The following is a 13,899-nucleotide window of genomic DNA, read 5'->3' on the forward strand; positions in this document are numbered from 1 at the left end:
ATCCACATGTATACAATGAATCTACATAATATATGATTTTCACATTTAGGTAAATCTGGAACTTGCAGTTCACTCAACACAGTGGTGGTAAGCGGTTTATGCATCGTAAAATTCCTGTCCTAAATATGATTCACTTCACTTAACAGGAGGTGGTGTATATTCTGCAGAGCAACCCCGCAGGTGGACGCATGGTGGAGCACCTAACGACCAGACGGACTCAGAGGTCTCTTTTTCTGTCTTCCGTTGACCAGGTCCAGTGTGTGAGCTCATTTACAGTTTGTGATGCACTCTGAAGACAACCACGTTCAGGTTACACTGTAAAAAGAATTGTTGTAATCACTTAAAATGTTGAGATAACTAATGCTAAATAACTTTTTAATCGTAATATCACGTATAAACAATTACTTTTTTAAATTGAAATGATAGGATAAATCTTTTTTTTCAGTGCTGCATGCCCTGTTTGACACAGTATAACCATAACCACTGCTAATTTCTTCTGAATGGTTTTCTTCATAATTTTGCAGGAACCGTAGGCTAGATGTAAATTGCGTAGCTTAAAGGAACAGTTTAATCTTGTAGTTGTAGCGAACACAGAGGAAGATATTTTGAAGAAAGTTTGTAACCGGGCTGTTTTGGGTCACCATTGATTTCAGAAATTCATGCAGGTTTGAAACTACTTAAAGGGTAAGTAAATGATGGATTTTCATTTCTGGGTGAACTATACCTTTAATCGTACAGTACCATTTTGTATTTTTTTTACTTGGTGTTAAAAAAATTATTAATCTGTCTAGTAGTAATTATTAATTATAATGGTATTCCGATTCAAATGTTCTGTAACAGCTACTTGACAAACATTTATTGTTTGTTTGTAGTGTGATACAGCTTTATCAAAGGAATTATATCAATTATCACTGTTATTTTCTCTTTACAATGACTATGAGTCAATGATGTTTCTGCAGATACATCAGGTTGGACAGAAAAACACAAGAAAGCATATTTAAATCTCTTCTTTGTCAGTTTCTTGATTGATAGAGACAGTAGCCCGTGTCTCTATTATGATCAAACTATATGCTCTTTAACCATTTACCCGGTGAAGCCGATCTCTTAAATGTTCAGTCACCAGAATATTTAATACTATAATGTTCTCAAATGTTCAGAGGATGTGATATGTGGGAAGTGACATAAATCAAACAAAAAAAAAAGAGAAGTGAATGAATAAATACGTAATGATATGTACAAAACAGTTATTGTCAGCTTTATAGAAAGTGTAGTATTTTCCACTGTATATGTAACATGGCAACCTGTGATTTAAATGATTACATAATTATATTTATCTGTGCAGTATTTAACTAGAAAGACTGTAAAGGTCGCTACTTTGTTAAGAAAAACACACCAGCCTTGAGAATGTATTTAACAATATTTTGGGACAATCTGCATGGTAGCTAAATTGTTAATGAAAATGTATGGTTTGTTGTCTTTCACGCAAGCATCGCTTCATTCGGTGCTGTAACTGAAGGTATGATGGACACATACACTATTCAAGACGTTCAAGACAAGACATATAATCTATTCAAGCCCAGCATACCATTTAAAATGAACATTTCAACTTGACATGATGATAGATCTTCATTTTTATGTATACTGCTTTGATGTGGTTGTCATGTTTAAGTGTTTGTTTGTTCTTGTACTTAGAAATCAGCCGCAATAATTTTCTGACGTGTATAAAAAGGCTGTACTTCCTTTTTCCTTCAGCTGTTCGTCATGGTCTTATGTTTAAAGAATTCGTTCCTCAATTCGACACGAAAAAAATACAAAGTTGTCCAGAGTTCAGCTTTTTAAACAATATTTGAAATATCACAGAGGAAAATGAAGCTGGTTTTCTTTCTTCTTGTCCTCTTGGAGAACGGTGAGAGTGTTTTTTTGTTTTTGTCGTTGTTGTTTAGTTTTTTTTTTAGAGTATTAGAATATGGAGCATTAGACCGAATGCATAGGATTGTTCTAGGTTGTAATTCTCTATTCAAATTCAATATGATACAACTAATCAATTTTAACCACATAAATGTATTTTTAAAAATTAAATAATAACATTATTGTCTAATTGTCATAATAACACTACAAATAAAACACAATATTTTAAGCAACAATAAACAATGCTACTATGTTTATCACCACTGTTTTTGAGAGAATTTAATGTTTAGTGATTTTTTTTTGTTTTTTGTTTTTTTAGGATTGAATTTAACAGCAGAGCTCCATGTGCTTTATTCTTCACAGGAAATTATTTTAAAATATTTCTTTTACCCATATTATAATATTTATAAAATAGGTTGTTGTAAGATTAATTTGTTGGGATGCTACTCCTTTGTGAACAATAGAGGACAATTTGCCTCCCAGTATGAAGGAAGAGCATTCATTACTAACTATAATGGCGGATTTGAGGTAAAAATTACAAACCTGAGCATAACGGATGCTGGAAGATACAGATGTGGAGTCATAGGCATCCCTGAAACCTATGAAGATGTTCAAGTTACAATTTCTGGTATGATGATTCAATGTTTGCTTTCAGTGATTCAAGGTTGAGAAATTACTTGTACTCACTTGCGGTTTGTATTGTTTGATTTTTAGTTAATAGATTGTAATAATAATAATAATAATATGCAAATACATTCAAAATATATATATATATTTTCTACAAATAGATTTAACAAGTAACAACATATTACACAGCTCCTCTCTCACCAATATCCTCGATCAAATCAACTGTCTGGCCCTCTTCTTCTCCCTCTACACCAATTGTTTCAGAGGACGACAAAGATAAATTAAGGTACATTTTGTCACAGTCACGAACCCTTTATACTTCCTGTTTTTAATTGTTATTAATCTGCGTAACACAATACATTGGGCAGTGACGGCTGGAGAGCATCCTACACGCTAGCTGCTGTTTTAAGTGCTCTGGTGTTTGCTGTCATCTCAGTCACACTGCTTGTCTGCCGTCTAAAGGCCAGGGTGAAGAAATCCACAGGTAGGTGAACGCACGGGAATGAATTTCATTCATCTATGGAATTTTTGGTTGAACGCATTCTCTTTGTCTGCCTGCAGATGAAAGTGAAATTTATGATTCTCCTAACACTACCCTGGTAAGCAGCTAAACGTACTGTATCTTCTCCATTAACCACAAGTATTCAGTCCCTTAGCAAAGACTTATGTGTAGACAACAGCATATGTAGCAGAAGTCTAGAAATTCTTACAGATTATGGTTGTATTTGTGGTTTTTCATATGTAACTCCCACTTCTAATAATAAGTTTGTCAGCCATGTGCTATAAATAAGGTTTAATCTGAGATGATGAATAATTAGTATAGCCACAACTTTATAGCTTATTCTGTAATTACCGTCATCATGCTGAACAGGTAAAATTACATTGTATGGATGGATGGATGGATGGATTGAATTATTGATTCTGAAATATTGTCTGCTCAACATCTCACCACAGGAACAGAACGGCATCATCTACACTATGGTGGAGTTCAAGCCTTTTCAGGATCCATCTGAACTTTATGCCAATTTGCAGATCCACAACCCAAAAGACACTGATGCCGAGTCAAACTCTACAGTCACAGTAGAGGAAAGTGTATTATACTCCACTATTATGAGAGCACCAAGATAAATATTCACAATGATTATGTTCTGTGTTTTGCTGTGGTTGCTTTTGTTTTCTTGATGAATTTGTTTTGTGAGATTTAGCAATATTACTAATTTAACACTGATACTGCAGAAGTATTTTTTTTTATTCATTATGATGATAAACGCTTCAAAATGTCTATAGAAGTAAAACAGTACCGTCTAAAAATGTGTAACTCTTTACTGTGAAACCATTTTGGTATTTGACTCATGTTGATGATTACTTAACTACTAATTTTATTGTGGATGAACAGAGAAAGTTTTAGTTATGAAACTATTGCTGGATGTTGGAAATCAGTGAAAACCAGATTTTGCAATCCTGTACTTCTTTAGGTAAAAACAGTTAGATCCAGTTAGTCTTTGAGCGAGCGAAGCGTTGTTTGTAATGAATTATTTCGGTGTTGTATAGGATTTAAAGGACACTGAGTTAACCAAGGCCACTCAAATGAATCACAACTAGGTCTACCACCTTCCCAACCATACAAATAAATTCATCAATGACATTTCATGGCTCCCTTGTTTAAACTCAGATTGAACCAGTCATGCAGAACTATTATCGACTGTTAAACAGAAGTGAAGCTTCGAAAAGGGGAGTCATATAATCATCTTTTCTTCATGCATCTATAAACAGAAAATGAATTTGACCGTTGTGTGCACCAATATTTTTAGATAGCCTTCTACCATCTAAAATACTGACCACCATTCTCAAAATCAAAGTTGTGTTGACAGCCCAGTGCATGGAAAACAATAATCTTTTGATTTATTTTCAGTATTTTATTATTGTATTTTAATATTTTGTATTGAAATGTTCAAAGTTATTTTGGAACGTTAAAATGTTACGGCATTATCCTGCTGTCTTTACTAGACAAACATAATATTCACTTTTAATTAAGCGCGTGTTTGTTTCGCACACCCAGCACCTACTCACGCAGTGAGAAAAGCACGAAGACCATTCAGACGGATAATAATTTAATAACAATAATTAAGCCTTCGACAAATTCACAGCATATTGAAGAAAATACGATTTCCTCCTAAGCACATTCCTTACGAAATGCCTGTTTGCATGTGTGCTCACGTACAGGTGATGAAACTAGCGTTGTTTTTTTACAATGCCAAGGTAAACCAGCGATTCTGAGGTAGACCTCGTGCCGTGGTGCCGTGATAATTTTTGTAGTGCAAAGTGCAGTGAAAAATGAACGTGACCAGAAAGGTGCTATGGCACTTGTCATTAATCTTCTTGTGCTGTTCCTTTTCAAGTATTCCCCACCTTCACTTGTCTCTTTCTCACATTTCCAATGTTAAAAGTCTATGTTTTTGAAGTCACTGGTACAGCGGTATCTGTTGTCGTTGTACCTGGTGCACACCAGATGTGGCAGGCAGGGGCAGGTGTGATGTTGTCTCTTGCCGGGGAAAGGAACCTGCGGTCAAAACACGCAGATAACTTCATTAGTCGATAGATAAGATTATTATTTCATATAGTTGATTAACTCTTAGATCAGCACATAAAAACACAAACTGTGAATTATTTACATTTTATCTTTTTAATTCAGTCTTTCAGCCGTTGGGTTAGCTAATCAAGATCCATTACAAAACTCTATAGGCTTAGGTTTCCGTTTAAGGATCTTGTCAGTTTTACTAGTCATCAGTGAGTCACAAACACCCTCCGAATCTGTTCCTCTTCGCCTCGTAACCTCAGCTGAATGGCAAAGCTTCTGTATCTCCATATCAGTCTGAGACTGTCCGACAGAGTGATAAACAGCCCTGATCTGTGAGACATTCGATCGATACCGGTTACTCTTATCAGCAGATTCTTTTAAAACCTTTCTCAGCCATCTCCGGCAGTCACCCATGTTTACTCTACAATCCGATCAGCTGTCTTGAATCCAACGTGCTTCTTTTTACTTAAACGCAAACACCCTTAATGACTATTTCTATGGAAGTCAATGGGTTTTCATTTGAGTTCGTCACAAGAACGAAACTCGTACAGGTTGGGAACAACTCGAGGGTGAGGAAATGATTTTAATTTCTGTCTGAGGCCGACTGTATAAGCTGTATGTCCGATCTGATTAGTCTAAAATAAAATTGTCTTTCTCTTTGATCTTTCCTCTGTTTATCTCCTTCTCTTTCAGTTGCCTCAGGTCAGCCAGTCAAATCAGAGCTCATGTTCTGGAGGGGTTTCTCCCGGCTGTGTGAATCTGTATACCTTGTGGCTGTACGGGTGGCATTCGTCTCCTTCCAGCCCCTGTGGTGTGCACATACGCAGGCCTCTGAGCCACAGACTCACAGCACAGCACAGCCCCACTCCGCACTGCACATCCCTGTCACATGCCTGACACACAAACACGACGCAACATCAGTCACATATTCATTCCCAGCGCATAGATCTAGCCCTACATGGCTTTGTTAAAGCCTTTGTTAACGTGTAAAATGAGAGTGATAATGCGTACGGATGATAAAGTATTTGCTTTTTTATTTTGATCTATGTTACAGTGATTTATTTGATTTATAAGTAAATTTATATTATGCTTCTCTCTGTTTTTTGTTTTTTTTTACGAGGGAACTATCAAAACCTGTGACAGTCCAAAAGCTCAGGTGTCTCATTAAAGAGAGGGGAAACTACGTTCATGGTAAGACACCTCTGTAAAAGATTATATGTAATGTAATATTTAATATTTTACGTGAAATGACAATGCAATACAATATGGAGGATGTTAATTGGGGCAAAAAAATATTGAGCAAGAAAAGTTTGGGGGAAAAAAATGATAAAATACAGAAAAATATCAGTTAGGCATTATATAGAAAAATGTGGAAAAACGTTCAAAAAATGTTTGCAATTTGATTGTAAAAGATTTATTATATTATTAATTTAATTAATTAACAAATTTGTATTTATTTTTTTAAATGTAATACAATTTACACATAGCAAACACGCTTTTTAAACAATTAATCCCAACAAGCAAAATTAAGGCAAATCACAAATTAAATAAATACATTTTGGGACATAAGCACACCTACAATTAACTTTTTTCACCATTAATTATTGAAATTTCAAGCCAACCGAGCCAGCTTATGTATAATTGCATAAATAAATGATCGATTCAATTAAAGCGTGATTAAATAATAGAATTACGTTGAATAAAAGCAGATGATTTGTCGGACTTACCCCTGTGATGACGGCACATCTGCACCAGCTCAGGGACAGCAGGAGCACGGACAGAATCAACACCCTGCTCATAGCAGCAGCGGGGCACAGACACTAAGAGCTTAAGCGGTCTTTTATGTGTTTTTTTTATTCTCCCTTTTATCTCTCTTCTGTGCCGTGGAGCTCCTGGAGGATTTAGTATGACCCTGAGATGACTTCACTTTCTCGGCTGTCCCTTTCCTCCTGTCTCAGAGTGTGGAGTCTTTGGTAACTTCTTAAATGAGGTCTGAGGTCTGACTCTGTCTCTCTCTTTCTTTCTCCATCTCTCTTTCTCTTTATCTCCCCTCGCCCCTCTCTCCCCCCCACCCACACCTCCGCAGGGACTTCGTCATCTCTTTCTGTATGACGCTGGACCGGATGATGGAGAAGAGACCTCACTGGACGTTTCACTTCAAGCTAATCCTTCCTAATGACACCAGCTAGAGTAGTACATTTTTCATGGGGTTTGTGTGATTTTACATCAGCTGAGTTAAATTTAGAAGAGCATTATTTGCCAGTCTTTTTTTTTTTATGCCCCCCTCAAGCACCCCTTTACTGAAATGCGCTCATATTGTCAGCTCATTTTATATTTAATATGATTTCAAAGAAGAAGTCATTTTCTAATTTAATAAAATTACCGCTGATATATTAGTGGTAAAAAAAAAAAAGGTTTACATATATTCTGGTATGAGTGTCCACACTAATTTATAAGGACACACAAAACAATATTTTGGTTATTAATTTTTGTTTTATTTCCTGAAAATAACTTTATTCCTGTGTTATAGGTTTAAAAAATCTAAATCTGTCCAAGTACCCCTGGTTGGGAATCACTAGAGCTCAAATTGCTATAAAATCTTTCAGTAAATCCTCCAGTTATTGTTTTTTAATTTATGGGCTTTTTTTTGTCCAAAATATTTTTTAAATATATGCTATGTTACAAAAAGTGAAGCTCAATGAAATATATGTTTGAAATGAAAATATTTCAACCTTTATATAATAAGATATTTCAATATGCATTCATGGACCAAAAAAGTCCTCCAGATGCCATTCATTTAGACAAGAGAGCAAAACCTTGGATTTCTAAGTGGTTTAATAATATTTATTTATTTTAATTTTGTCATGCTAAATATTCCTTACTGATTTTATTCAGATATGTCAGATATATATATATATATATATATATATATATATATATATATATATATATATATATATATATACCACATACATACAAATGTATATATTTTTATATATTTCACAAATACAATTCTCTAATGTATGCAACTTTTAAAGGCATATTTAGGAATATTTTTATATTTTAAACTACGACACGATCTGTAATGATGTAAGAGCTGTGAGGAATCTGACATTCTTAAACAATATATTTTCAAAATGATTTACTCCATTATCAAAAAGTAATAGTTCTTCACACCTTCATCATCCAATATCCTCTATGCATGCGGTTTCATGCACAGCTTGTTAAAGTCATTTCAGTTTTTTTTTCCGGTCCCTCATCGACTTCTCCGCTAGGCACTTGTTCATTTTACAGGAGTCCACGAGCCATAATTAACACCTTCTCATTTGAATCATTAGGATTCATCACCCTTTACAGTGCCAAAGTAATGTCATACTTGCAGCCAAGTTTCAGAGTACCAACACAAGTCAAGTAAGTTCATAGGAAATGAGTCATCAGCACAAGGGGTTGACGAGAGAAACGTTTATTTTTGCTTCCTGACGATACGATGCAGCTCGCAGGTAAATCACAACAAATTAAGCACTTGTCAATTCATTTGAGACGTTTAAGCCTACAGTCACTTCATGACATAATATGCACTGTCATTCACTGACAATTTCCTATTTACAAGTCTTAAATCAGTCAGGCAAAGACGGTTAAACGCATTGGACATCATGTCCTCTCAAGCCTTAAAACTTCCTTGACCCAGCAGTAACAAGAGTAATTACATCTCATCATGGACACATAAGCCCTACTCACTACAAACAGTACATTTCTGACGAAGGGACTCTTTAAAAATAAGGACTCTTCAGTTTCTCCTGTCAACTTCAATCTGGTCTCGTCCTTCTGATTTTGCCGCCATAAGATCATCGGAAGGCCTACAAGGCATCGCTGCCTGCAGAAATGTACAAATCTGTAGAGTTTCGTGCAAAATTGTAACGTCTGCTGTTCATAAAAGCTGTTAGCATGTAAGTATTTTAATTGTGCTTTAATACATACAATTATGACATGATTTTATAAAGCCGCCTTGCAAGTGAAAATGTGGATGTAGCCTGTATGAACTGCCCATCATCAAAGCCCTAGGGATGGAGCTACGTGATGAAACGCAGCTATACAGAATCAGTGAGCTTACTTGAAATTATAGCTAAATAAAATATCCGACTTGACGGCAATTGGAGTGAAGGATAGCGGGGTGGAAAATGTCAGTCCTATCTGTTGGGATTTGATTTACGTTTAGCGAGAGCATGAAAATGCCATCGGTTAGTGAGCAGTGCATTACTTGACTGCAGTGAAAGTGATGGATGTCACTGACGCCCAGGCCACGTAATTACATTGCAACTTTTTGCCCTGTCAGCAGACCAACTTGGCTCTAACTGCACAGGACTGGGCAGAAATCATCAAGCGTTGCCGGCAGGCAAGAATCCAAGTTAACTAAAAGAGCCTGAAAGCCGTTAAGCATAACTTCATAATAATTGCAGTTTGAGAACTGAGCTAAAAAGGAAAGGAAACAGTTGTGTCAATTAAATTGCATTTTGAATTTAATTATAAATGAATAGCCTATCATTTTTTATTTATTTAATATTATATTTATTCTCTCAAAAATCATTTTTGAATTAGGCTGATATCCTGCACACGCTAATAAAGTGTCATTTTTGGCACAATAAGCCCATTAATTCATGCCTGTCTTTTGCAATAGCAGTAGTGTGTCAAATGGACCTCATATCAAAACTGTGATATCCATAAATAAAAGACTGCATATATTCTGGAAACATTAACGTGATTAGACACACTCTAGAGGGAAAGAAATGGTCGATGTTGCTCTGCCTCATTCTATTTGCATGTATATTGAGTTCAATAACTTGATTTATGCTTTACACTTTACACAAATTGTATAGTGGTAGGCTATATATACATAGTCTACAGTAGCATATATATTTAGAACTGTGTAGCATATATCTCTTTTTTAGTCATATCTATTATATAACATATATATATATATATATATATATATATATATATATATATATATATATATATATATAAACAAAAAGAGCCTTTGTAAGAAGTAATCCTTCAACCACAAAACACAAAAAAGAGTGCCTCACTATCATGAGTTCAAAATAGAAAACAGCATTGGTTTCTGATAAAGAACTTCTGCTCAAATACAATTGATGGTGAGGAGCAGGACTGGCCTTTTATTCTGCTCTTAGTCAGAGCATGAGGTCGTCTAGAGAGATATCAACAGTGAACATTCACACATTCCCCTGAGAGATCTCATTGACAATGACAGCGAAATGTTAACCAGATGTATTTGCCCTTTAAAAAAAAAGATGTTGATCTAAGCACTGAATCATATATGATCATCCACTAAATAACAATATAGTGCTGTAACAGTGACATTAAAAATATTTCACCATGGATTCCTGTGAGATTTTCTTATGGGTTTTTTTAGTCAATGTATAACTTGTATGTCCTTAAGGCAGTGTAACTCTGTTGCACTTCAGTTTATATTTCTGGGTTTTGGTTGGTTGCTGTGTTTTAGTACATTTTAGCTGCTTTGTGGTTGAAGCTGGTAATAAAGCTGCCGGCTTGTTAGTTCTCCTGTTAATATGCATGAAATTAAACTTTAATAACACAAAAAAACCCATAGTGCATTACAGGTTACACGAAAAGGGTTAGCCTGTATTTTCTTATTTACTGACAAGATTAGATTTTGAGCTAGATGGCTCTAATTCAAATCGCGTTTAGAATTCTTTCCCTTAGAGGACGCCGTAGCTTGCGGTCTCGTGTTAGAGCGTCAGCTGACATCCCGGAAGTGATACAAATAAATATCGCTGCCACTCTCTCCACGGTATTTCGTATTTCGCATAATTTAAAGACACCGTTTAAGCCGTTATTATGGAGGGTGCACTGGAGCAGCATCTTGATGATACGTACGTTAAAATGTATATTTCCCCTCAAGCATCTATATGTATTTTAGGTGTAGCTTTATTGGTCTGTTTTCCTCCACTAGAATGAAAAATCCTGCTATCGTTGGGGTTTTGTGCACAGACGCTCAGGGCCACAATCTAGGATGTAAGTATCATTCTGTCTCGTTCATTTGCTGTTTATATTATATTTGCGTCTATCTTCAGCATTCGTTTTATGTTCGTATTTTGCGAAGCCAAAAACTAAATAAGAAAGTTTTGAATGTGGTTCAGTAGGTTATCTCCAAAAAGAAGAGGAAGAAAAACTTGACAACTTTACAAGCTGAACTAAAATGTTTGTGATATGTTTACTATTATATTGTCGCGTTACAGTTACATCTGAAATCATTTTAGACTATCGAAGTGATTACTTTAATTTCTACTTTCACTTATTTATTTTAATATTAATATAAAATGATTGGTGATACTTTGTCTCGCGTGCAGTCTTAATAACAGCAGACCATAGTGAAAACTCGCCAAAATGCAAGAGAAAAGCAGTAAAGCAGTAAACCAAACGCGTAATTGTTATGGAAATAAAACGACGATTTTACTTGTAAATGTGAAAAAGGACGGAACATCACTGTAGGCTTTAGCTTTTGTAAATGCAACAAAGTCTCAAACAAAAACGGTTGTATATAACAGCTGGTCTGTTTTGCACTTAACTCAAATCTGTTTGAGTTACTGTCTGTTTGATATCGTTAGAAAAGACGCGTATTTGAGACGCGCGTGTGGTGATAAGATTTGAGTTTGAATCCGCCTTATCCGCTTATATTTCATCTAATGCAAATAACTACTGCCTTCAAAATAAATCCACACCATAATAGTCGTGCGTCTGTGAGCAACAGTTCGTGAGTGAAGCCTCGCTGTGAACGAATGCTTGATTCTTGAATGAATCGGTCCTTTTGAAGGATCGAATAATTGCATGACTCTTTCAAGACGGTGATTTGCCACCACCTACTGGCGGTTCTAGTTTCATTTTTAAAACCATAATTTACTCCCATACTTTTATTATGTTAATAATGTTGTTGAAAGTATTAATCCCATAGCATTTTTTATGCATTTATAATCGTTTTAAATCTATTCATCTTTTTTTTTATTTAGAGCTGGTTAACATAAAAACATCAAAGTTAATATACCCCTTACCTTATTTAGATTGTTACTAAAACTCAGTAATTTAATGAAAAAGTATTTTGTAACGTATTTAAAGCATGTATTTTGTAATCTGTAATGACATACATTTTAAAAGTAACCTTCCGAGCTCTGTATATAATTTATACTTAAAGGCTACATTTACTATTGTTTTACTAATAAAGCAAGGGTAAAAAGGCAAGACCGTGACAAGCTCCTTTATAGGTAACTACCTTTTCCCTCACTTTTTTGTATGTGCGAAACAGAACTCAGTAATAACACTGAACGTATCGTTTAATATAATGTAAACGTTACAGAATCTTGCTTTTGGGTTTTCTTCTTTTTCGTTTCTCACCATAATTTGAGCATGACCTTGTACTGTGACTCTCAACATCTTTAATGTTTTAATCTCAGGCCGTGGCTCGCTTTCTGATGAACATGGAGGAGTTGTGTCTGTGCTGGCTAGACAAGCTGCCTCTCTAACCAAAGACCCCACTGACTCTCCTACAGTGTGTCTGGAGTCTGACTCTGGGTAAGAAGCCAGTGATAAACGTTTGCCTAGTTTCCAGAAACTTAATTAAGTAGAACAATGAAACGGACTCCGTGCTTAAAAAAATAAATAAACATGAATTGTATAATTCAAAGGTGTAGCAATCATTAGAACGGAGGGCATGTTCTCCAGCTTTTGACTGCTGCTTTTATCCGTGTAGCTAACCTCACACTCTGCCACTCGCTCTCCAAATTGAATCTTTGCACGAAGGTTTATTATAACATGACTTGTGATAAATATTGTTTTTGCCATTTTAAGTATTAAACGAGACCCTTAATTTTAATTCTGTCATTGCAGGAACATTTTGGTGAGAACGCATGGAACAATTACACTGGCTGTACATAAGATGACATCATAAATTCATTTGTTTATTTCTAATTGCCATATATATATATATAAAATGTGTTCAGTAAAATTATTTGAGTTTGAAAAGCTTCAAAGGTCTTTTGTCAGCAACATAGGAGTTTATTGATCAGCTGCGATCATGTCTTCCGTCATATCAAAAACTATTGTATATTTGTGTCCATGGTTAAGCAATCATTTCTTTTCCGATATATGTATTTTCTTTCAACCATGGTTTAGATGTTTACGGCATCTTTTTTTTGGTCAAACTATTGTTTCCCATCTAATAAATTGTGTTATTTAAATAAATTCTGACTGAGTCTGTTGTGCACAGTTGTGAGAGTTGTGTTTGGTTGAAGTACCATAATGTGTTCAGAAGGGGGCAATATTTGTAACATGTTTTGCATTAGGTAGAATACTGAAGATAATCACAATGATTTTACATTCATTAATTGAGAATAGGTTCACCAAGAACAGCTTAAAGGATCATTATGAGTTATATCTTATGTGCCTGATTAAAAATGGCAAATTACTCAAGTTTAGATGGATAAAGTTCTCAGGCTCCTTAGTTACTGTTAAGTAATTTCTGTCAAACAGATGTACTTTTTTTCTTTTACAAAAACAAAACAGAAAAATACCATTTTTGTTTACTGTTTATTTGAATTAAATTGAGGTTTGTTGTATGAATATGGGAAATACAGAGAATTCTTCTAGTCTTATTTTTTTCTTTTTGTAAACAAGTTCTACAATTAAACATACAGAGGTAAAGAAAATAATAATTTTAAAAATGGTTTCTTAAGGTTTAATTTTTTATTTGTTAC

General features: G+C 34.9%; 3 protein-coding genes and 1 long non-coding RNA gene across 6 annotated transcripts; 3 read left to right on the forward strand and 1 right to left on the reverse strand.

The window, feature by feature from the left end:
* The first annotated feature begins 720 nt into the window (after positions 1-720).
* Positions 721-4,180, forward strand: LOC122350223. Of its 3 annotated transcripts, XM_043246556.1 has the most exons (7): positions 727-1,906; positions 2,228-2,271; positions 2,373-2,536; positions 2,725-2,821; positions 2,904-3,019; positions 3,097-3,134; positions 3,490-4,180. In XM_043246556.1, exons 2-7 carry the CDS (start codon positions 2,252-2,254, stop codon positions 3,661-3,663), a joined length of 609 nt encoding a protein of 202 aa, XP_043102491.1. In that variant the 5' UTR covers positions 727-1,906; positions 2,228-2,251; the 3' UTR covers positions 3,664-4,180. The 3 variants fall into 3 exon arrangements, 2 of the variants coding, with proteins under 2 accessions (XP_043102491.1, XP_043102489.1); XR_006251578.1 differs by having other exon boundaries at positions 721-1,906; positions 2,228-2,536; positions 2,697-2,821; XM_043246554.1 differs by having other exon boundaries at positions 729-1,906; positions 2,228-2,536.
* A 449-nt stretch (positions 4,181-4,629) lies between these two features.
* Positions 4,630-7,205, reverse strand: prok1 (prokineticin 1). Its single transcript, XM_043246585.1, has 3 exons — positions 6,841-7,205; positions 5,881-6,006; positions 4,630-5,095 (listed from the first exon to the last, which is right to left on the reverse strand). Exons 1-3 carry the CDS (start codon positions 6,910-6,912, stop codon positions 4,976-4,978), a joined length of 318 nt encoding a protein of 105 aa, XP_043102520.1. The 5' UTR covers positions 6,913-7,205; the 3' UTR covers positions 4,630-4,975.
* LOC122350249 lies at positions 5,794-7,564 on the forward strand. Its single transcript, XR_006251586.1, has 3 exons — positions 5,794-5,924; positions 6,234-6,304; positions 7,200-7,564. It is a non-coding gene; the product is annotated as an uncharacterized LOC122350249 (long non-coding RNA).
* A 3,304-nt stretch (positions 7,565-10,868) lies between these two features.
* Positions 10,869-13,407, forward strand: lamtor5 (late endosomal/lysosomal adaptor, MAPK and MTOR activator 5). Its single transcript, XM_043246586.1, has 4 exons — positions 10,869-11,025; positions 11,106-11,167; positions 12,601-12,718; positions 13,034-13,407. The coding sequence occupies exons 1-4, from the start codon at positions 10,991-10,993 to the stop codon at positions 13,092-13,094; spliced, it is 276 nt and encodes a 91-aa protein (XP_043102521.1). The 5' UTR covers positions 10,869-10,990; the 3' UTR covers positions 13,095-13,407.
* The last annotated feature ends 492 nt before the right edge of the window (positions 13,408-13,899 follow it).

The sequence above is a fragment of the Puntigrus tetrazona genome, chromosome 8 (genome assembly GCF_018831695.1).
Source record: "Puntigrus tetrazona isolate hp1 chromosome 8, ASM1883169v1, whole genome shotgun sequence".
Classification (NCBI taxonomy): Eukaryota; Metazoa; Chordata; class Actinopteri; order Cypriniformes; family Cyprinidae; genus Puntigrus; species Puntigrus tetrazona.